Consider the following 23707-nt stretch of genomic DNA (forward strand, 5'->3'; position numbering starts at 1 on the left):
TGAGGTTTCACGAAAAATGCGAAGGCCGCCTGGGCTCTTCGCCTGCCCGCCAACCTTAAGGTTGGACAGGCAGCCTTGTCAAATTGGTTAATTAATTTATTAATGGCCTTATCAGGCCTTTGACAGTTCGGCAGGCGTGCAGCCAACTCCGGTGTGCGCCCGCCAAACGAAAGATCGGAATGATGTGCAGTGACATTGGGACGCACGCCTGATGTCACCGAGCATCATTTTACGTGTCGGCGTGTGGGGCCTACCCCCGCTCGCCAAACAGAAAATTCTGCCCATTGTGTTGCGTGTGTTGAAATTGGTATACCAGGTAAAAACATACCTGAGCACTGAAATAATCTAAATATTAACATAATAATCATTCAATTGATATTAACTGAGAAGTTTTATAACACCAACAACATTTGGTGCAAGACTGGTGCTTCGTCGTGAATTAATGTTTGTTCATGTACCTGCAGTACTGCATACAGTTTGGATCCTTACTAAAGGGGGAATATAATTGCCATTGGAGGCACTTCAGAGAAGGTTCACTAGGTTGATTCCTGGGTTGAAAGGGTTGTCTAATGAGGGAATGTTGAGCAAGTTTGGCCTATACTCATTGGAGTTTAGAAGAATGAGAGGTGATCTTATTGAAACATATAAGATTCTGAGGGAGCTTGACAGGGTGGATGTTTCCTCTCATGGGGGGGGGTCTAGAACTAGGGGGCACAGTTTCAAAATAAGGGGTCTCCCATTTAAAACAGAGATCAGGGGGGGATTTCTTCTCTCAGAGGGTCATTAATCTTTTGGAGTTCACTACCCCAGAGAGCAGTGGAGGCTGGGTCACTGAATATATTTAAGGCTGAGTTAGACAGATGTTTGATCTACAAGGGAGTGAACGGTTATGGAAGGAAAGGAGTTAAGGCCACAATCAGATCAGCCATGATCTTATTGAATGGTGCAGCAGGCTCGAGCAAGAGGCTCATATATCTTCTTACATTCTTATGTTAACAAACTCTATGGAGTCATGTTAATTCTCAGCAAGTGGCGTTAATGTTCTGAAGACTGTGGGGATATACTTACAACCTCAATCTTGCACCATTCATGCCCACTGCCATTTTCCATGGAGCCTCCGTATGTGAAGCCCAAACTGCTTTAGACTGGAACCCCCTATTTTGAATACTCAAATCGGGGTCCCATGCTGCAGGTAGGACTCCAACCGGCCCTCGTGTGGCTTCTCAAGCAGCAGAAAAATAACAAAACCTCTGGAGCAAATAGAATTCCTAATGAACTTCCGAAACACAGCAGAGATATACTCCTGGCATGGCTGCGCTATCTCATATTCCTCATGTGGAAAGAGGAGTGCATGCTGGGGGATCTCTGGGACGCTGTGAATATCACTATATTAAAGAAGAGAGACAAGTCTGATTGGGGTAACAGGAGTCTCCCTGCTGTCTGCCACAGGGAAAACCATTGCAGGAATACTCCCTAGTTGCCTCCTCCCAGCACCTGAAGAGCTCCTACCAGACAAACAGTACGATTTTCAACCACCAAGAGGTACCACAGACACGATCTTCACTGCACGGCAAATCCAAGTAAATGCAAACAACAGAACCAGCTGCTGTGAGTGGCCTTTATCGACCTCACAAAGGCCTTTGACTCTGTTAAACATGAAAGTTTATGGAGTATCCTCTTCAAATTTGGCTGCCCTCAGAAATTTGTCACCATCCTCCCCCTGCTGCACGATGGCTTGCAAGTTGTGATCCTCACCAACAGAACCGCCATAGGCCCTATCTCCTGTCTGAAGACTGGGGTCAAACAAGGCTGTATCACCATCCTTTTCTCCATATTCCCACTGCAATACTGCACTTCACCTCCAGCAAATTACCCACAGGCGTGGAGATAATTTACAGAACAGACAAGAAACTGTTCAATCTATGCCGCCTTCAATCCAAAACCAAAATCAGTCAAACTTCAGTCATTTGAGCTCCAAAATGCAAATGACACCTGTGTGATCACTCACCCAGAAACTGAGCTTCAGGTCATTGTTGACTCCTTCTCTGAAGTGTATGAAAAAATGGGCCTTTCGATAAACACCCAGAAAACTAAGGTCCTCTTCCAACCAGCTCATACAGCATAACACCTCCCCACATCGATTAGGATCAATGGCGAGATCCTGGAAAACATGGACCATTTTCCACATCTTGGGAGCAAACAGAGACAATGAAATTCATCGACTCCAATGTGCCAGTTCAGCTTTTGGCCGACTGAGGAAAAGAGTATTTGAGGACCAAAATCTCAAACCCAAGACGTTTACTGGACAGCAATGATCCCCAAGCTCCTATATGCTCCTGACACTTGGACAACCTACAGCAGGCATGTTAAAGCACTGGAGAAATACCACCAGCGGTGCTTTTGCAAGATCCACCAAATCGGGTGGATGCCTCCTCTCCCAAGTCGACATCACAGAATCACAGAATTTTAACTGCACAGAAGGAGGCCATTCGGCCCATCGTGTCTGCACTAGGCCAGCATGATGCCCAGCACCAAGGCACTAATCACTCAAAACTAACTCTGCTGGGCAGGGCATGTCATTTGTGGCCTGACACTAGGTTCCCAAAGCAACTGCTCTACTTGGAACTCGATTACGCAGGAGTCTCCCAGGAGGACAGTGGAAACGCTTTAGGGATGTCCTCAAAGAATCCCTGAAGAAGTCAAACCTCCCCACCCACTCATGACAATCCCCCTGGCTTGTGACCAACCAAAATGGAGGTTTATTCAGGAAGGCACCAAACACATCGAAAGAGCTCGACAGGAACACTCAGAGGTGAAGACGAGGCATTAGAGAGAATGCACAAACCTCCAAACAAGTCATCTATCCTACCTTTCAAGCACCACCTGTCCCGCATGTGGCAAAGTCTGCAGGTCACACACTGGACTTATCAGAACCTTTCGAACTACAGGCCCGACCCACTCGGCGGCGGGCGGGTGGCCAATTGCCGCTGGCGAAACAGGCCACGCCGCCATTTTCCGCGGGCGGGTGGCCAATTGCCGCTGGCAAAACAGGCCACGCCGCCATTTTCCGCGGGCAGGCCAATTAAGGCCCACCCCATGGGTAAGCGACTCCCGTGGAAAGTGGTAAAATAGTCGCGGGGGCGGGCGGCCTCAGACTGCCGGTTCCAATGGGGAGCCGGCAGCCTGTATAAAGAGTGGCCAGGCAGCCTGCTTGAAGCAGTGCACCATGGTCACTCAGAGGTAGAAATGCTTCAAGGAGGGCAGAGGAGGAGGAGGAGGAGGTGGAGGAGGAGGGGGGCAGGCTGCAGGAGAGGCCAGCGGGGGGCCACTGCTCACCCAGATTCTCGGACGCATGCCTTGCTGTCCTCCTGGAAGAGGTGGGCCAGCGACGTGATGTTCTGTGTCCTGAGGATGGGAGGAGGAGGGCCCCCCATGTTACCAGCCAGGCACGGGAGGAGATGGGCGAGGCTGTAAGTGCCCATGATGACATCAGACGCACTGGCACACAGTGCCGAAAACGCTTCAATGATTTGCTGCGCTCCGGACGGGTGAGTACCATGTCTGTCTGGGCATTTTGAGGCAGAAGGCAGCCTTAGCCTTTGCTCCCCCCCCACCATGTATTGCTGCCATTACTGCATTGGGCATCTGTCACACGCTGGGTGGGCAAATTGGTACTGACAATGCTTACGTCAGCCTTAGTGATTGAGGAGAAGAAGGGCTTTGTGCGTAGCATATGTTGGTTTCTGTGGCATTTGAGTAGTTTGGGGGCAAGCTGCAGGGGAGGCCGTTAGACACATACTCAGAACTGCAACACATGTCATATTGATGATAATGACATGGTCCAAGGGGTGCCTCAAGGTCTTTTGGGCAAGTCCCATCTGCTGGCATCTATTTGATCCTCCTTTCCACGGGCGTTAGGACCCATGTGCTATTCAAAGTGATGGATGCCGAATGTGTCCAAGGCGACCGTTGGGGGAGGGGTTTGGGACCAGCCGTACTATCTTCTGGGGACTCATCACTAGTAGTGGACAGTAGCCGCTGGAGGCCTCAGATGGCCCACTGTGGTTGGGGTGTGGTATATGCGTGCAGAGTACATAAGCGACCTGCCCCAATAAATGCTCTTATGTGTTTTGCAGGCAAAAAGTAACCACAATGCCCGGGAGCGCCTGAGGACTGGTGGTGGGCGCGCCCTCCACCAGTGCCTCACCCCATTGGAGGAGCAGGCCATGGAACTGGGCAGGAGGCAGGAGGCCAGGGCGGCCGGGGGCGGCAAGCCTGGTGTCCAGCGGGCAGGTATTTGAGGTCCACAGTCCCACCCACTCTGTGTGCCCACCATCCAAACCACTGATGGTTGCTGCAATCGTTAACGCTGCAACAATGCTCATTCACTGACTGAGGCATTCTGACGTCTAGGTCATACGGGAGGGACCCTTGTCCCCTTGAGGAATAGCCTCTCCACCACCTTCCAAAGTTACCTTATCCCATTTGTGACCACTATCACCATGGTCTCACATGCCATTGGATTGCCGCTGCACAGCCAAAGACTTGTTCCATTTTCGGGGGTTTGGGACCTCCTGCACCCTTTCAGCCAGTGCGCCCCACATTACTTTGTCCAGAAGGTCCTCAGCACCTCAGCTGTGAATCTCATGGTACTCAACTTAGATAAATGCCACCACGTTACTCATCCCTGCGCCAAGGGGAAATGTTGCCTTCTGGCCACCCGGTCTATGCCCCTCCTTACAGAATGAAGGGCAATAATATGACCTCAATCTCCTGAGTTCAGTGGAAAATGACACAACTGTTTGAAATGTTTCCTCAACCACGCATCGATCCAGGCAACAATGCATCCACATCAGATATCTCTGCACTCTCTCTGCTCCTCTGGTTCTTTACAAGCCATGTGCCATTCACGAGGCCATCTAACCAGCCTGTTTATATGTGCATTTAATGCTTGGGGCCCGTCTTGACTCATTTGGACCTCACCAATGTTCTTCTTTTAAGGGTCTTTAAGGGTGAGCTACTTATGAGGGTGGGGGGTGAAAGGGATGAAAGGTTGATGTGAATGCACGCTAACTGATGCACTGTCCTTGGTGTTAATTTCAGCATCACCACCAGAGCGACCCGCACGTCCTCAATGCAGCCCCCCCCTCCACACCTGAGGGGCAACATGTGCAACTTGCGGCACATCATTTCAGCCAGCCAGGCACCAACACAGACACACACACCTCGGTGGGGAATTTACCGTCGGCTAGTGTCCCGGGTCACAGTGGAGAGGGCACATCACGGTCGCTGGAGGAGATGGTAGGGGCAGAGAGCGATGGCTCCAGCAGCCCGAGGGCTGCAGGGGACGAGGCACATGCTGAGTTCGGCACTGATGACGTGCCTCTGGAGTTGTCCCCATTGCAGCAGCTGCAGGAAAGGCGGCAGGAAGTGCGTTTGCATCTGGCAGGATTGCATGAGGGAATGGTTCAGTTGCTCTCTGTGACGGAGGAGTCTAGGCAGAGTGCACATGAAGATTCCGCCCTCAGGGCAGAGTTTCAGGATTCCTTCAATGAGAGATTGGCGACTCTCATAGAGAAGGGCTTCCACCAAATGGATCAAAATATGATTGGGTTACACTCTGAGCTGCAAGCCCTCACAGCGGTTCTGGCCACAGGTGGTGTTTTCCAATGTGGGAGATGTTGTGGAGACCAAGCACCGGCACTCGGTGCCCATGCACCTGCAGTGAGCAGGGAGGTAGATTTGGACCTCACATCAGCGCAGCAGCTGCCTGTCGTCGCTGCGAGCTCTTCTCAGGGCACTCCGGATGAGGGCAGCAGCTCCTCCGCCCCTCTGCCAGTCAACGTTGCTTCCGTTGAGGCTGCGACAACTGGGGAGATGCCAGTTCAGGAGCTGGCCACTCCCTCCCAGGCGGGGCCATCACAGGCTCCACGAGCCAAAGGATGCCTGCCAAGGTCATCTAGGCCAACAGGACAGCAGAGTCAGCAGGCTGTCTCACAAGCCACTCCGAGCGATGGGGCAGCACCTAGACGTAGCACCCGGAAACGAAAACATAAGGCACCTTAGGCACTCCCCGGGTATGTCGCTGGTGATTTTGTGTTGCCCTTAGAATAGGGACCCTTTTTTGTAACATTGCCGAATAATCATGTGGGATTTAATTGTGGACAGAATGAAGTCCACCTTTGTTACCATGGCTGAGTGTCTTTTCATTGAGGTGCTTTTTTTCATTTTCGCATAATTATCATGAGTGTTAGAGTGGAGATTGATGTTTCTGTACTAAGGCCTTATTTGCAGCTGATCAGGTGGAAGAGGTAGCACCTAAGTGCCACGTGTAGAGTTCCAGGCAATGCTGCTCCTGCTGATCCATGTGTGTGGAGCTAGCTGAAGGTTCCTTGGATTAAGTTGTCCCAGGTGTCCCTGCCTCCTTGGTGGAAATGCGGGTCGTCGTTGTGGCCCTCATCATCGCCCAGTGCCTCATCACCCTCTGAGCCACTGCTGGATTCACCATGTGCAGCCTCATCCAGTGCATCAAGTTCTACATCGTTAATTACGTCCCCCCTTTCCAGTGCAAGATTGTGCAGGGCGCAGCAGACTACCACGATCAGAGAGACGCAATCTGGGGGGTACTGGAGTGCGCCCCCTGAGCAACGGTCCAGGCAACGGAAGCGCATTTTGAGAAGACCGATGGCTCTCTCCACCACAGCCCTTGTGGTGCCCTGGCTCCTATTGTACCGCTGCTCAGCTTCTGTTCTTGGACGGCGTACTGGCGTCATGAGCCACCTTCGCAGGGGATAGCCCTTGTCACCCAGCAGCCAACCATCTAGCAAACCGAAGCACTGAAGAACCTCGGCACCTGAGAGCGTCTGAGGATGTATGCATCATGGGAGCTGCCTGGGTACCTTGCACAGACTTGTAAAAGCTGCATCCTGTGATCACACACTATCTGCACGTTCATGGAGTGGAAGCCCTTCCTGTTGACGAAGGCACCGGGCTCACCTGCTGGTGCCTTGATGGCCACATGTGTGCAGTCTATTGCACCCTGGACACGGGGGAAGCCAGCAATGGCTGCGAAGCCTCTGGCTTGCTGTGCCTGACTTGCGTGGTCACAGCAGAAGTAGATAAAGGTAGATACCCGTCTGAACAGAGCGTCTGTAACCTGCTTGACACAAGTGTGGACAGCTGATTGGGAGACTCCGCAAAGATCACCCACCGAGCCCTGGAAGGAGCCAGAGGCATAGAAGTGGAGGGCAACTGTGAGCTTCAGAGCCGCTGGCATGGGGTGTCCTCCCACACAGTTAGGGGAGATCTCAGGGCCAATCATCTGACAGATATAGTTGACTGTCTCCCTTGAGAGCCGGAGCCTCCTTCGGCACTGCACCTCAGTCATACTGAGGTAGCTGCTTCGCTGCCTGTATACCTGGCAGCAGGATAGTGGCGTCGTCTGCAGCCCCTTGCACCTTGGACAACCTCTTGGCCCTGTGCCCCTTGTGCCTACACCTGGACACCCAAAGGTGCCTCTTTGGAGGCTGATTGTCCAGTCCTGGCCTCCTCCTGATTCTATTCTTCCCTTCCTCCTCAGGGGAGCTGACTTTACTGGAGAGGTCAGAACCCATAGCCCCAGGCTAAATGGAGGCCTCTGGAAAGCTGCAAGGCCGAAAAAGAATGCTGTCTGCAGAATGCTTTCACTTTACACAAAAACCTCTTGGACATCGATGAGAATTACTAACAATAACACAGGTATGTTTTAAACACTTTCATCAATTATAACTTCGTGAAAAACATGAACAACCCCTCTGAGTCCACATATCCCGACATTGCAAAAGTTTTCTTAAATAATCTCCTACCCGCCTGCCCGTTGGGCCCGTGCACCGACCCGAAGTTCGCACGGGCCCCTCAAAATTGTACACAATTGGCAAGTTAAGGGGCTTACCGAGCCCTTCAATTAATGGCGGGTGAACTGATCGCGCAGCCCACTGAAAGATCGCGATGGCGCGTGGTGACGTCGGCACGCTCACGTGACGTCAGCGTGCGTCATTTTACGCACTAATGTGCGGGCCACGCCTTCCGCACGTCAGCCGGAAAATTCTGACCACAGTGGAAACAAGGCAACCTTGAACCCAAGGGACTGCATAAGAGGGAAGGAGGACTCCAATACAATTTTGAGTAATCAATGGGCAGAATGTGAGCCATGTCCACTCCACCCATTGGTGTCCGGTATTAATCAGACTATGTAGTAATGCTTAAAAGGAACCTCTGCATGCCTCTCCAAACTCCAGTCTTCTAAAGATTTTTGAGAAGCATGAATGCATCACCTGGCTCCGCAAAAAATCTTTGCATTCACCAGCAGCCCATCCACCAACCCCTCCTCATCTCCCCCGTCCCCATCACGCACCCTGATTACCCATCCACCCTGCTTGGTGAGCTGCCTGTGAATGATTTATTCATGATTTGCAGTGATTTACTAATAAAATGTCAATAAACCCTGCCCTCAAATTGGCTTGGGTTTCACTCTACCCCGGTTTAAAATCAACCTCTGTCACTTCCACGATGCCTTCGAACATTTTCGAAATGTCTTCAATTTTGAGTAATCGCCATTTTAACTTTTCAATTGAAAAGTACATTTAAATACATAATTTTTATTCAATGAAAGAAAGAGGTCATAAAGTTTGTCACTTACGCAACCCTCAATGTCTCCAGCCTCCACAGGGATCGAGCATGAATAGACACTGCCCCACCTTCATAATGAACTGTCCTAGAAGGAAATTGGAAAGAGACACAATTGAACTATACCTTGGTTTTAATGTCGAACTGTCCCATAACATTAACACATCTGAGTTATTATTTACAAATAAGCACCAGAATGATTCAAAAACTCTACATCTCAAAATTGATAATGAAAGTTAAAGAATTAACTAATCTAAGACTGAAGTAGGGATAGGTTTTCCTTTACACAGAATAGAACTTTTGGGTCCTTTCAAGATTAAAAATGAATGTTAGCTGTCACGTAAGTAAAGATTTTGTTGGCTAATCTATTTAAAAATAATTTAGAGTAATGCTCCATATCAATAACAGGATAATCCAAAGTTAACAAAGGAGCAATAACAAAAGATCTAATCTCTCCCTAGTTTGTGAATACACTTCTCAATTTTCCCATGATTTTTACTTTTGCTGCTCTTTGACTTCTTTGATTACCCAATGCAGCTCTGGAGTTTAAAAATTCATCTGGCTCCTGGCTGATTCTTGCTACTGATATTGGACAGAATACACAAATCTACAAACAAGTCATCTATCCAACCGTTATATACTACGGCAGGTGGTGAGGAAACCAACAAAAGGTAAAAACATACTTGACCTCATCCTCACCAACCTGCCTGTTGCAGATGCATCTATCCATGACAGTACCGGTAGGAGTGACCACCGCACAGTCATTGTGGAGACGAAGTCCCGCCTTCACATTGAGGATACCGTCCATTATGTTGTGTGGTACTACCACCATGCTAAATGGAATAGTTTTCGAACAGATCTAGCAACTCAAGACTGGGCATCCATGAAGCGCTGTGGGCCATCAGCAGCAACAAAATTGTACTGGAACTCAATCTGTAACCTCATGGCCTGGCATAGCCCCCACTCTACATTACCATCAAGCCAGGGGATCAACCCTGGTTCGATGAAAACTGCAGGAGGGTATGCCAGGAGCAGCACCTGGTGTACCTAAAAATGAGGTGTCAACCTGATGAAGCTACAACAAGGGACTACTTGCATGCCAACCAGCATAAGCAGTAAATGATAGACAGAGCTAAGAGATCCCACAACCAACAGATCAGATCTAAGTTCTGCAGTCCTGCCATATCCAGTTGTGAATGGTGGTGGACAATTAAACAACTCACTGGAGGAGGAGGAGAGGAGGCTCCACAAATATCCCCATTCTCAATGATGGAGGAGCCCAGCAAAAGATAAGGCAGCCAATTACCGCCCCATAAGTCTTCTCTCGGTCATCAGTAAAGTAATGGAAGGGGTCATCAATAGTGGTACCAAGCGGCATTTGCTTAGCAATAACCTGCTCACTGATGCCTAGTTTGGGTTCCGCCAGGGCCACTCCACTCCTGACCTCGTTACAGCCTTGGTTCAAACATGGAAAAAAGAGCTGAACTCCCACGGTGAGGTGAGAGTGACTGCCCTTGGCATCAAAGCAGCATTTGACCAGAGTGTGGCATCAATGAGCCCTAGCAAAACTGAAGTTAATGAGAATCAGGGGGAAAACTCTCTGCTGGTTGGAGTCATACATAGCACAAAGGAAGATGGTTGTGGTTGTTGGAAGTCAGTCATCTCAGCTCCAGGACGCCACTGCAGGAGTTCCTCAAGGTAGTGTCCTAACCCCAACCATCTTCAGCTGCTTCATCAATGACCTTCCTTCCTTCATAAGGTCAGAAGTGGGGATGTTCGCTGATGATTGCACAATGTTCAGCACCATTCGCAACTCCACAAATACCGAAGCAGTCCATGCCCAAATGCAGCAAGACCTAGACAATATCCAGGCTTGGGCTGACAAGTCGCAAGTAACATTCGCACCACACAAGAGAGAATCCAACCATCAGCCCCTGATGTTCAAAGGCATTACCATCACCGAATCACCCACTATCAACATCCTGGGGGTTACCATTGACCAGAAACCGAACTGGACTAGCCATATAAATACTATGGTCAGGTCAGAAACTAGGAATCGTACAATGATTAACTCACCCCCTGACTTCCCAAAACCTGTCCACCATCTACAAGGCACAAGTCAGGAGTGTGATGGAATGCTCCACACTTGCCTGGATGAGTACAGCTCCCACAACACTCAAGAAGCTGGACACCGTGCAGGACAAAGCAGCCCACTTGATTGACACCACATCCACAAATAATCACTCCCTCCACCACCGACGCGCAGTAGCAGCAGTGTGTACCATCTACAAGATGCACTGTAGGAATTCACCAAGGCTCCTTCAACAGCACCTTCCAAACCCACGACCACTACCATCTTGGTTGGACAAGGGTAGCAGATAGATGGGAATACCACCAACCTGAAGTTCTCCTCTAAGTCACTGATCATCCTCACTTGGAAATATATCACTGTTCCTTCACTGGGTCAAAATTCTGGAACTTCCTTCTTAACAGCACTGTGGATGTACCTACACCACATGGACTGCAGCGGTTCAAGAAGGCAGGCAGCCAGCCACCACCTTCTCAAGGGCAACTAGGGATGGACAACAAATGCTGGCCCAGCCAGCAAAGCCCACATGCCATAAATGAATAAAATAAAATAGTGCATGGTCACACACCGTCCCCCTAACCACTACTTTTAACAAAATGCTCACAAATTTGAAATAAACAGGTTGATTTTTGTGTCAAATAGCAGACATATTCATTGTGTGCGCACTAAAACTGCCAGAAGGAACATGTGAGCTAAGGTGTATTTGAACGTGAAGATTACCTTTGTTCTGTATTTCCAACAAGCTTGTATCACATTTAATGTCGACACATGGAAACACCACCACCTGGAAGTTCCCCTCCAATTCACTCACCATGCTGACGTGGAAATATATCGCCATTCCTTCACTGCCATTGGGTCAAAGTCCTGGAACTCCCTCCCTAACAACACTGTAGGTGTACCTACATGACATGGACTGCAGCAGTTCAAGAAGGCAGCTCACCACCACCTTCTCAAGGGCAATTAGGAATGGACAATAGATGCTGGCCTAGCCAGCGATGCCCACATCCCATGAATGAACAAAATAAAAACATTCAATGCATTAATGACATTTCCACAGATAGAGACCAGAGGAACTCTTACCACGATAGCTCTGAAGAAGAGTCATATGGACTCGAAACATTAATTCTGTTCTTTTCTCTCCACAGGTGTTGTTAGACCTGCTGAGTTTTTCCAGCAATTTCTGTTTTTGTTTCAGATTTCCAGCATCCGCAGTATTTTGCTTTTATCTTACCACTAAACGTTGTATACATGATGTAGGAGTTTAATACGGAAGGAAGGATTGCTCCGGTTGATACATACATTGATATCATGAAAGGATTAGAGAGTAACTAAAGCAATCCCACCCCATCACTGATAAAGACTCTCTGAGTAGGCTTTTAGAAAATTAGCAAACATGACTGAAATTACTTTGTTCACTATTTTAACAAAATCCTTAGCTCATTTATTTTAAATGGATTTATTTTTTTGTTATAACACACAACGGAAAGCTCGGCCAATTTGCTAAAATAATGAACATTGGGATGTTTTGATTTTATTGCTAAAGATTATGTATCAAGTAGGACATTTCTATTTAAATTTCCCAACTAAATATTACAGCATCTAGAGTGAAAATGTCTGAAGCACATATAAACACCATTGCACCATGCAGTGAGTATCTTTATTGTGCTGAGGTGTCCCTTCAGTGTTCTAGATGACCTATTTCTATCAACCAGCTTCACATATTGATTCAAAGTAGGTCTATGTAAAATACTTTTACCCTGTATCAAATGTACAGTTGACTTTAAAGCAAAGTCATCTTCGGCTTGGACGTCAGCAAGCTGAACTGGATTTTCCTCCAGGGCTTGAGTATTTTAGGTATTGCTATATTTTTTCATCAATACTCCACAATCCAAAAGTCTGCTTGTCACCCCTCTGCTCACTGGCCTACTTTCAATCCTGGTCCAGTAGCACCATGGTTTTAAAATTCAAATCCCTTCATGGTCTTGGCCTTATCTATCTCTACAAACACCTCCATCCTTCCAATAATACTGCATTCCTCCAACTCTGTATCCTTTGCACCCTCTACTTCCGTTGTCCACCACTGTGGCCATGAAAACTGCCTGACACAATACTTTCAATCCCTCTATGACTTTCTCAATTGAAGAGCTCACTTTACAATCTTCCCCCTCTCTCTCCCCAAACCAGGTTTATGCTTCCTGAACTAACAGAGGTCCTTAAAATTATGAAAGGTTTTTATATCCAGAGAGAATGTTTCCACTTCAGGAACAGCATAACTAGAGGCCGTCAGCACAGGATAGTCACATAGAAATTAAATACAGGATGAATGGTGAGAATGTGGAGCTTGCTACCACTGGGATTTAATGAAGTGAATGAAGGAGAAGCATTTAAGGGGAAGCTACACAAGCACATAGAGGAGAAGGAAATAGAGAATTATGATGATAGGTTTAGATGAAGAAAGATGGGAGGAGGCTTGAGTGGAGATTAGCACAGGCATGGATTGGTTGGACCGACTAGTCTGTTCTATGTCCTATATCCTACATACCTTTTTTATTTATTCTTTCATGAGATGGCTAGGCCATCATTTATTGTCCATCCTCAATTGCCCTTAAGAAGGTGGTGGTGAGCCGCCTTCTTGAACTGCTGCAGTCCATGTGGTGTAGGTACACCACAGTGCTGTTAGGGAGGGAGTTCCAGAATTTTGACCAAGTGGCAGTGAAGGAACAGCGATATATTTCCAAGTCAGGATGGTGTATGGCTTGGAGGGGAACTTGCAGATGCTGGAGCTCCCATTCATCTGCTGCCCTTGTCCTTCCGCGTGGTAGAGGTCACAGGTTTGGAAGTTGCCGTCAAAGGAGCATTGGTGAGTTACTGCACCTTGTAGATGGTACACACTGCCACCACTGTGTATCGGTAGTGGAGGGAGTGAATGATAAGGGTATGGGATGGGGTGCCAATCAACTCTTGCTTCTAACTCAGCAGGCCATAGGTTAAAGTTTTTCTGCAGATTTACGCACATAGGTTGAGAAGTTGGACATGTGCACAAAACATAAAAAATATATACCTATACATTTAAAATACAAAATACTGAATTCCAATTATCCTTTGAGTTGGAGCCATTATTTATAAGCCATATGCTTGATAACCAACCACAGGCACATATAATGGGTTAACACACATACTCTTGTAAATAGTACTTACTCCATGACTAATATAGTAGTGACATACTAATGAATAATGGGTGTGCCAGCAGGGTTCTGAACAGTGAAGCACAATTTATTCAATCAGATCCTATTTCTGTCTGAAGCTTCACAGCTCCCAGACAAGGGGGCAGGCAGATAAAGCCAGTTCTTGTTTGATGAAAGACACTTTTAAGCTGATACGGAACCATCAACAGTAGACAGCAGTTTTCCAGCCATCAGTACAATAAAGCTGGGGAGCTCCACAGACCTGCCACCATAAAAGACCCACATATTTATGAATCCTGAAAGGTGCCATCAATACTCAAGTCATGATCTGGAAGAGTGGTAGGAACAAAAGTAAATGAAGGAGAACGTTACATAAAATCCACAGATTTCCAACTGAGAGCAGCTTTCTTACAGCTCTTGTCATAATTTAAAAAGATGGCTTCATTTTCTTAACCCATCTTACACTACCTCCTATACCTAGCTATATACTCACACTATTACATTACCAGATGCGTGCATTAGCATAATAATATATATACAAATCCTTGGTATCAAAAGAAATCATTCCAATCCAATGTCCAGGTTTAAATGTCCAATTTTTCTTTGAGCTTTAAACTCTTAACAATGCATCTGCAATTAGATTTTCTCATCCAGCTACATGTATAATCTATAGATTAAATGGTTGCAATAATAAACTCCATCTGAACAACCTTGCACTTCTGTCTCAAAATTTATACAGGAACTTTAAAGGATTGTGGTCTGTATAAACAATTGTTTCTGACGAATTGTTTGCAACATAAATCTCGAAATGCTGCAACGCTAACACCAGACCCAGAGTCTCCTTTTTGATCACTGAATATCTTGTCAGTTGTACATTCAACTTCCGCGAAAAATAGCCTATCGATTTATTAATCCCAGTTTCATCTTCTTGCAACAGTACGGCCGCAATGCCTATATCGCATGGGTCAATGGCCAACTTAAACTGCTTGACAGAATTGGATACTGCCAAAACTGGTGTCATTTTCAATAAAGCTTTCAAATTGTCAAATGCCTTCTGACACTCCAGTGTCCATTGAAACTTCTTGTTCCTTTTCAATAGTTCAGTCAATGGAACAACTACACTGCTAAAATTTGATACAAATTTCTGGTAAAACCCACTCGTGCCCCGAAGTCTCAAGACTTCTCATTTTGTTGTAGGCATGGGGAAATCCACGATAAAAGCTTTGGCTTTCACATCTCTTGGAGCCACTTTACCACATCCAATGGTATGGCCTAGAAATGTAACTTGCGCTTTTGCAAATTCACTTTTAGCCAAGATCATCAGCAAATTAGCTCCTTATAGTCGATTCTTCAAATAATTCTTCCAAATGTTGTAAATGCTCCTCCCATGTTTCTCTGAAAACTATTAAGTTATCAATATAAACAGCACAATTGCTCAGTCCTGCAATTACTTTGGTTGTCAGTCTTTGAAATGTTGCAAGTGCATTTTTCACACCAAGTGGCGTGACTTTAAACTAATATAGTCCATCTTATGTCACGAAAGCCAATATCTCCTTTGCTCTCTCCGATAACAGTGCTTGCCAATATCCTCTCAGCAAGTCAGTCTTTGTGATAAACTTCGATTGTCCCGCTTTGTCAATGCAATCTCCCAACCATGGTATAGGATATGAATCCGCTTTTGTCACTGCATTCACCTTTTTATAGTCCACACACAGGCTTTGTGTTCCATCCGGTTTCAGTACCAACACATTAGGCGAACTCCAGTTACTGCAACTAGACTCAAAGATGTCATTTTGAAGCATGTGTTCAATTTATTTCTGCACTTGTGATAACTTAGCTGGATTTAATCTATGATTACATTGTCTTATCGAAGATGAAACTTCTACACTCACATCATGTGTAGCTAAATTTGTCCTCCCCAGCTTATTCCCACAATAGCTTTGTGTGATTGCAAAAGCTTCTCCAAATCACCTTGACACTTGCCTGGAAGGTAACTCAACATTTCATTTAAATTTTCAAGTACCTCCTCATCATCCAATTTGATTAGAGGAAAATCAATTTCAGAATCCTTCATTTCTACCTGTTTCTCCTTATCTACCACCACCAATACCTCCTTTTGATCTTCTTCCCTATCAAAGTTCTTTTTAAGCATATTTATGTGACACACCGTCTGCTTCTTTCTTCTATCTGGAGTATTTAATAAATAATTTACTTTGCTCAGTTTCTTTTCAACCCTGTAAGGCCCACTAAACCTTGCCTTTAATGAGTCACCCAGTACTGGTAACAGAACTAACACTTTTTCCCAGCAACAAAGTATGAGCTGTGGCTCTCCTATCTGCCTTCACTTTCATCACTTGCTGTGATATCTTTATGTTCCCTAGCTAACTCACATGCTCTGTCCAATCTTTCTCTGAAGTTTGATACATAATCCAGCAGAGTAGTTTCCGAATTTTGACCCAACAATTTCTCATGAATCAATTTCAGTTGTTCCCTTACCTCATGACCATAGACTAATTCAAAAGGACTAAATCCAATCAATGCATTAGGAGCATCCCTAATAGCAAATAACAAGAATGGAATATCTCCATCCCAATCCTGTCGATAGTCCTGACTATATGCCCTCAACATAGTTTTTAATGTTTGATGCCATCTTTCCAAATCCCCTTGTGATTCAGGATGTTAAGCGTAAACTCTTTTATACCCAAACAATTCATTACTTCCTTAAACAGCTATGACATGAACTTTGAACCCTGATCTGATTGTATTTCTTTTGGTAAACTATACCTTGAAAAAAATTTAGTCAACTCTTCCACAATTCTCTTTGCTGTCATGTTTCTCAAAGGCATCACTTCTGTAAAACCTGTAGACACATCCTTACTATTGTCAGTAATTACTGATTTCCACCTAGTCTTAGGGAGGGGGTCCCACACAATAAGTCATGACTGTAGTAAAAGGTTCTTCAAATGCTTGAATTGGAATTAAAGGTGCTGTCTTAATCACTGCTTGTGGTTTCCCTATCACCTGACATGTTCTACAGAATTTGACTTTTTCTCTATGCAATCATGGCCAATAAAAATGTTTTTGTATTTTTGCCTGTGTCTTTCTAATTCCTAAATGTCCCGTTGGAATTTCATAAGCTATTCTCAGGATCTCATTTCTATATCCAAATGGTATAACAATCTGATGTATGTCCCTCCATCTTTAGACGGGAGAATGGGGTTGAGAAACTTATCAGCCATGATTGAATGGCGGAGCAGACTCAATGGGCCGAATGGCCTAATTTCTGCTCCTATGTCTTATGGTCTTAGCTTTCAGCTGCTGAAACATGATACGGCCACCACTTTCTCATTAACACATTACCCTTAAGGTAATAACATTCCGGAATACATTCTGCCTGTTTGAGTTCAATAAATAATAGTGAAAAGGAAACTCCAGTATTTACTTATGGCTTAAGTATGTAGATATGTTCAGCTGCATTTTTTGTTTCTTTTCGAGTGTATGGGGGAGGCAATCTTCTACTGTCGACTGTCCCATTAACAAGGCAACCAACAGCTGATGATGGCAAGGAAATAGCAGCCACCCCTTGGTCAATTCAAGGCTTGCCTGATGTGATTTTCTAGCAAGCCTGTAAATGGGTGAAAAGCAAACCTGCCCAAGGCTGGCAAGGGAGTGTGCACATTTGCAAATCAGCATTGTGGAGCTCTGTTTGCAGTTTTCAAGTACAGATGGGACAGCTCCCACCCACCTGTGCCAAGCAGTAAGCAGCTGCAGCTTAACTAGTGACCCTTATAAGGACAGCTGAAGGCCAGTCCAAAGCAGCTTGGAAGATTTTTAGAGGAAACTTTTGCAGGGTCAAGAGACCACTGAGATAGGGTGTCTGCTGGACAGGCTCCTTACCATTCCAACCTCCAGAATCCCCTCTAGTGTGTCTCCTGTCTCCATCTTTTACTGCTGACTTACAACTTGCCTTACTCTTGGAGCTGCCATGTTTCCGACCTTCCCCCCAGCCCAAATGCCTCTTTGGTGAGCTTCTAGTTAACACTCATTAAGAGCCAGACAGGAGTCCAGAAAATGGTTTAGAGGATGCATCGCTGGCTTTACGTCTGTTCTGGGCAAAAGTTTGAGATCCACGCTCCCCATCCCAACATTTTTAGGTTCCTGCTGTGATATGTGTCTGTCCCTAGATGATAAAAAATTAGATGTGAATTCTGTCAACTCTTTCCGTTTAATGAGTCAGTGAATGTGCTACTCTTCATTTCTCCTCCATTTTTGGGAAGCATCTCACTTCAGCAAGATGACCTACCCTCCTTCTTGACAGCCCAGTCAAATTTCAGAGTTCACCATTTGGTAGTATTGTCACTGGACTAGTATTCCAGAGACCCGAGGTAATGCAATGGGTTCAAATCCCACCACGACAGATGGTGAAATTTGAATTCAACAAAAATCTGAAATTAAAAGTCTGATGATGACCATGAAACCATTGTCGATTATTATAAAAACCTATCTTGTTCACTAATGTCCTTCAAGGAAGGAAATCTGCCGTCCTTATCTGGTCTGGCCTACATGTGATTCCAGACCCACAGCAATATGGTTGTGTCTTAAATGCCTTCTGAACAAGGGCAATTAGGGATGGGCAATAAATGCTGGTCTAGCCAGCGATGCCCACATCCTATGAACAAATAAAAAAAATGCCACCTCTAATTGTTTACTTCAGTGAAAGGGAGAAAAACTTGCATTTATAGAATGAAGATATCCCAAAGCAAATTATAGCCACCAAAAATTACATTGTTGAATTAGCATGTAGGTAAACATGGCAGCTTGGTTGTGGACAGCAAGATCCTACAAACTGCAAGTGAGATAAATGTCCACTTATTACCTTAACACACACAACTTATTGCCACAACAAGCCATACAAAATGCATTTCTTACCACTAAAGGCATCATAAGCAGCTTCTCAAAGGGTGTGATTTCTCACAAAGTAACTGGAAAGGTATTCTGTGCAAATCAGTGGTGCAGATTGTACCGCATCACAGATCTTTGCTGGAAACATGCAATCTAGTCGTCAAAGAAAAGGTTAATTAAAAAAAAACTATAATGCTAGCATTTTTCAGCAATTTGTCTGTAATAATAGGGCAGCGTGATAATCTGCTGGTGTAACACCATGGTGCAGTGCATAGAAATGCATTGCGGTTGCAACAGAGAAATAGGCTATTTGGCCCAACCACTCCATGTTGGTGTTTCCCTTCCATGCCAGCAAACAGTCTGACAGCGCTACAAAATGGGGAATCCAAAGCTAGGGGTCATAAACATAAGATAGTCACTGATAAATCCATTAAGAAAATCAGAGCCCATTATAACCCAGTTAGAATGCAAAACTTGTTACCGCATGGATTAAACTGAATGGCACAGATGCATTTAAGAGTAAGTAGATAAACACACAAAGAGGAATAGAGGATATTTTGACAGGGTTAGACGAAATAAGGTGAGAGGAGCTGGTATTGAGCATAAACACTTACACAGACCAGATGGGCTGAATGGCCAGTTTCTGTGCCATGAATTCTATGTAATTCTGTGTAAAAACATAAAGGAAGCATGACTGTTGGCTGTGGAGGAGAAGCTCATTCATTTCACCACCAGAGGTGAAAAATCAAAGCAAAAACATAGGATTGAATGTTTGAAGGCTGCCTTCAAAGATTTTATAAGATTGGGACCAAAAGCAGGTGCAGACACTGCTAATGATGCCTGGTCGCTCCACTGTGCCATCTAACTGGAGGCAGCCAATAAGAGGCCGCCTCCGGGAGCACTGTCAAATAAGGATGACAGGCAGAATGAACAGCTAACTAGCCCAATGGGGGGGACCCACAGTGATGCCCTATTGGGAGCCCTACCAGTGGGCGCTGCTGTGGCAGGCACCTCAGAAGATACAAGAAATTATTAAAATTATTTGTAGCCACAGCTACCAGGCTAAGATTGTGAAGGGGGACCTGTTGTGAAACTGGTGCAGAAAAGAATCGAGGGAAAAGGGATAAAAGAGGCTTTGTTTGTCACCTGGCCTGCCACCTGCCAGGTTTCACCCGCAGGGTGGGGTCTGTCACTGCCGGTACCAGCGGCCTCCCTAATCTGGCCCTAAGTGACCAGTTCATCACAACTAATAGGCTACCAGTCACTGCTGGACAGGTCACCACTCCCATTCCTTACCCACCTCCAGCAAGGTTGCACGTTGGCAGGAACCATCTCCAATCGACCCAATGGCGACCTTTTGGATTTCCCTCCCGGTCCCGCATCCATCCCAGCGAACACAGGTCTCATAAGATTCCACCGATTAATGCTGTCTCTCGGCACCAATCACCATTTATTTGGGCATGAACAATGTGACTGTTTAGAGTCCACTGTTACGCCATAAGATAATCCCCTGCCATCATAAATGGAGGTATGAGTGATATCTGATAAAACTCCATGGCACCAAGTTCAGGATTCCTAACAGAGTATTCTCAACTCACTGAACATTTGATCACTAAGCTAAATAAATAACAAGTGGATTTGTAACATTGAGCGAAGCACAAATTGTGTGTGTAAATTCTATTTAAATTCCATTTAAACCAATCTCATTAAAATTGAATCAGCTTTTTTCCCCATCTTCTTAATTTGCTTCTGATCACCGGTATAATCTGCTTTTACTGGATAGTAATAACTTGCTGACTAGTTTGTGTTGTTGCACACAAAGATGAACATGTTTGAACAAGGACACATTAATCTTTGGCTTGTTATATACTTCTCTTCGAAATTTCCTCCCTGTATATCTTATTTGATTCAAAAGGGATCTAAAAGGCAAAACACGCAGTAATCATATTCCTTGTTGCTTCATCAAGAGTTCAAGATGTACTTTGATAATAGAAGGTGGTATGCAGTGCATAATTATATGCTAACTAGGAAGAATAGCGAACCAGGAAAACAGATCGAATTGAATCATAACACTAAATTAAAAGTCTGAATTAGCAATGTAATATATGCTGCAGTGAACTCTTGAGAATCCCTACAATCTGGATCATCCTAGAACCAGCTGGATAATTAATTAAATGAGTAAGAAAACCCACACGGGTGACATTTACAGAGCCCACCCGATTCTGATCTACTTCACTTCAAAGGTGCTTCACCCCAACATAATGGTGATGACCCCAGTCCCCTGTTCAGTTCACACAGCTTCTCATCTCTTTCTCAGGTAATGGGCAATCTCTGAAGACAAAAAGGATCTGTTGTAAATATTGTCAGCACTCATCTAAGTTTAGTGTTTGCTGTGGCTCAGTGGGTTGCACCAGGTTGTGGATTCACAGACCCGCTCCGGAGATTTGAACACAAAATCTAGCCCATGCAGTACAGGGCAGTCTCGGTGTTGGAGCGGGAAGAAGCTTTCAGTTAACTTAATCTTGCCTCTTTTGTTCTTCCTCTCTAGTTTTTGTTTCCAAGCTAATAGACACACAGGGAGACAGGGATAAAGTATAATAGTCCTGCATTACATCTATTCCTGTCTCACTTTCTTAAGTTTAAACTGCCAGTTAACCACATTGAATTCTGTCTGGTTGCTTGAATTTGACATTAAAAGGCGGAAAGCATGTAATTAAAATTTAATGTCAGGCCTTCAAACTGTTAATGAAGACTGCAACCTGGAATAGGTTATTTAAAACCTTTATACAACATATCACACATGGATCCTGATTTAACATGTAAAGTATGAGTCTACACATTTAGCGCTTTTGCTAACTGCCTTCATTCCCCTTACTTAACAAGCTAAACTTCCCCAAAGGTGCTTCCTGCCACCCAGCCCCAGTTCACCAGACACCAAGAATTGGACACAGGTACTCCTGCTCAATTCTCTCGGCCCCCACCCCCCGCCACCACCATCATGTCTGTTCCTGCAAAGTTCAGTCCACATTGAGAGTTGTGAATCTCCAAAAGTTGTTGGTCAATTTGAGCTGCTCTGCCATTTGTCTCCAACAAACATCATCCGGCCGTTCGCTTTACTTTTAAGAATTTGCTAGATTTTCACATTAATGGCCCATTAAATTCACTCAGAAAGTTGGGGCTCATAATTAATAGTGTGATAAATGTTAATGCAATACCAAGCAAACTCTCCGGCCAGAAAGGGAACAATTTACTCCGTTGAGGCTGCAAGTAGTAAATATTTGTGAGAGATTTTAAAATTATTAAATTTTAAATGTTTAATTTGTTTTCTTAGTTTCCCATTCTGTCTCTTTTCCCTGTTTTTTGATCTAATTTTTCTTTCCTTCTCTTTCTACACATGATTTGACTCTATTTCACCTGTTTCTCCATCATTCCGCTCTTTCTTAGTCTTTAAATCTCGTTAGTTAAGGAGATTCACTGTTGGTCCTGGCATTAACTAAGTTCCCTGAAGTCCCGTTGCCCTCATCATGCCATGATCAGCTCTCGCTTCCAACAAGATACAATGGAAAACATTTTCATGCTGAAGTGTGCAGGATAAAGTCTAACAAATGACACACGCCACAGAATGCCCAGTCTAGCAAGATTGCCCCAATGTAAACACTGTTATTGATGCCACAAGTTCTTGTACGATTTTGAGTTTTATTCACTTGTATTTTTGAGCAGGTTTCTACTCAGGAATTGCTTAGAATTGCTCCTCCTGGCCATAGCTAGGGCGGCCCCAGTCATGGGCTTCCCCTCTTCCCCAATCACAGACTTGGTGATCCTCTGGTTAGTAAGTAACTGCATTACCAGGAGCTCTTTCTGTCGATCCCCAGCGGTGGCTGACCTCCCACCAATTTTAGTTCCCACTCACCGGCGGCAACATCATTCTGTGGGTCAAGCATCCTCAACTACTCTACTTGTTCCAGCTCTTGGTCACTGTCTGTGTAGGGAAACACTTCCTGATGTCAACACTAAATGTTCTTTTCACAGCTGTGTACCTGTGCCATCTTATTCTGGAAAAAAATTGTTTCTTTCCTGTTAACAACAGAAGCATATTGTGATGTAAAGCTACTATAGCTTCATCAACACAACAACAACCTGCACTATTGTAGCACCTTCAATGTAGTCAAACTCGTGCCACGTCCATCTTTTGCACAAAGCAACATTGAAATCATTTGATATATGTCGATAGCTCCTTGCAAACAGCCCACGGCATTGCACCATTCCAACTTGGTTAAACAACATGAGCTTTCAGTTTCCCACACAACTCCATTGGGTGTTACTTTGTCCATCTTAATTACCTGCGCTGTTCTTCTCCATGCTCTCCTGAAGGCACAGTCAGACATTCGTCCATGTGTCCATGCAGTAATCTCAGCACATCCCCTCCCTTTAGATATCCTAACAGAAGAGAAGTTTTTTATTAACTCTCAATATGCAATGTTCTGAATTAATATACTGTTTTTTGAACAAAAGAAGAAAAATAAGCAGGCAGCTACCAGAATTGTATACTTGGAGTTATGCCGTTCCAATTTTGTAAGTTCTGCAAGCACCTCAGTTGATGTGGTTGAGCAACAGGATGGTATACTTGCAATGCGAAAACACTTTACTTTTACCTTCACACTCCTTAACGGTGGCCATAAAACCCACGAGAGGCAGTTGTCTATCTACCTTGCAAAGTGCTGACCCATCTGCTCAACCCAGTTGTCTCCCTTAGACAACTGCAGAATGGGCTGGTGGTGGAAAGGAGCCATGCTTCAGCACAGAGGCTGCAGAGCAAGCTGTAAGTGTAGGATTATCCCACTGGTTTATAAGGGGATAAAGACTATCT

At 45.2% G+C, this 23707-nt stretch overlaps 1 protein-coding gene across 1 annotated transcript in view; it reads right to left on the reverse strand.

Moving 5' to 3' along the window:
• The window catches only part of ryr2a (ryanodine receptor 2a (cardiac)), a 794383-nt gene that overhangs the window by 450385 nt on the left and 320291 nt on the right, over positions 1-23707 (reverse strand). Inside the window, exons 9-10 of the mRNA XM_078557297.1 lie at positions 23181-23277; positions 8678-8752 (exon numbers count right to left, since the gene is read on the reverse strand). Coding sequence (XP_078413423.1) covers positions 8678-8752; positions 23181-23277 — 172 coding nt within the window. The remainder of the gene's footprint in view (positions 1-8677; positions 8753-23180; positions 23278-23707) is intronic.

The sequence above is a fragment of the Cetorhinus maximus genome, chromosome 14 (genome assembly GCF_964194155.1).
Source record: "Cetorhinus maximus chromosome 14, sCetMax3.hap1.1, whole genome shotgun sequence".
NCBI classification, from domain to species: Eukaryota; Metazoa; Chordata; class Chondrichthyes; order Lamniformes; family Cetorhinidae; genus Cetorhinus; species Cetorhinus maximus.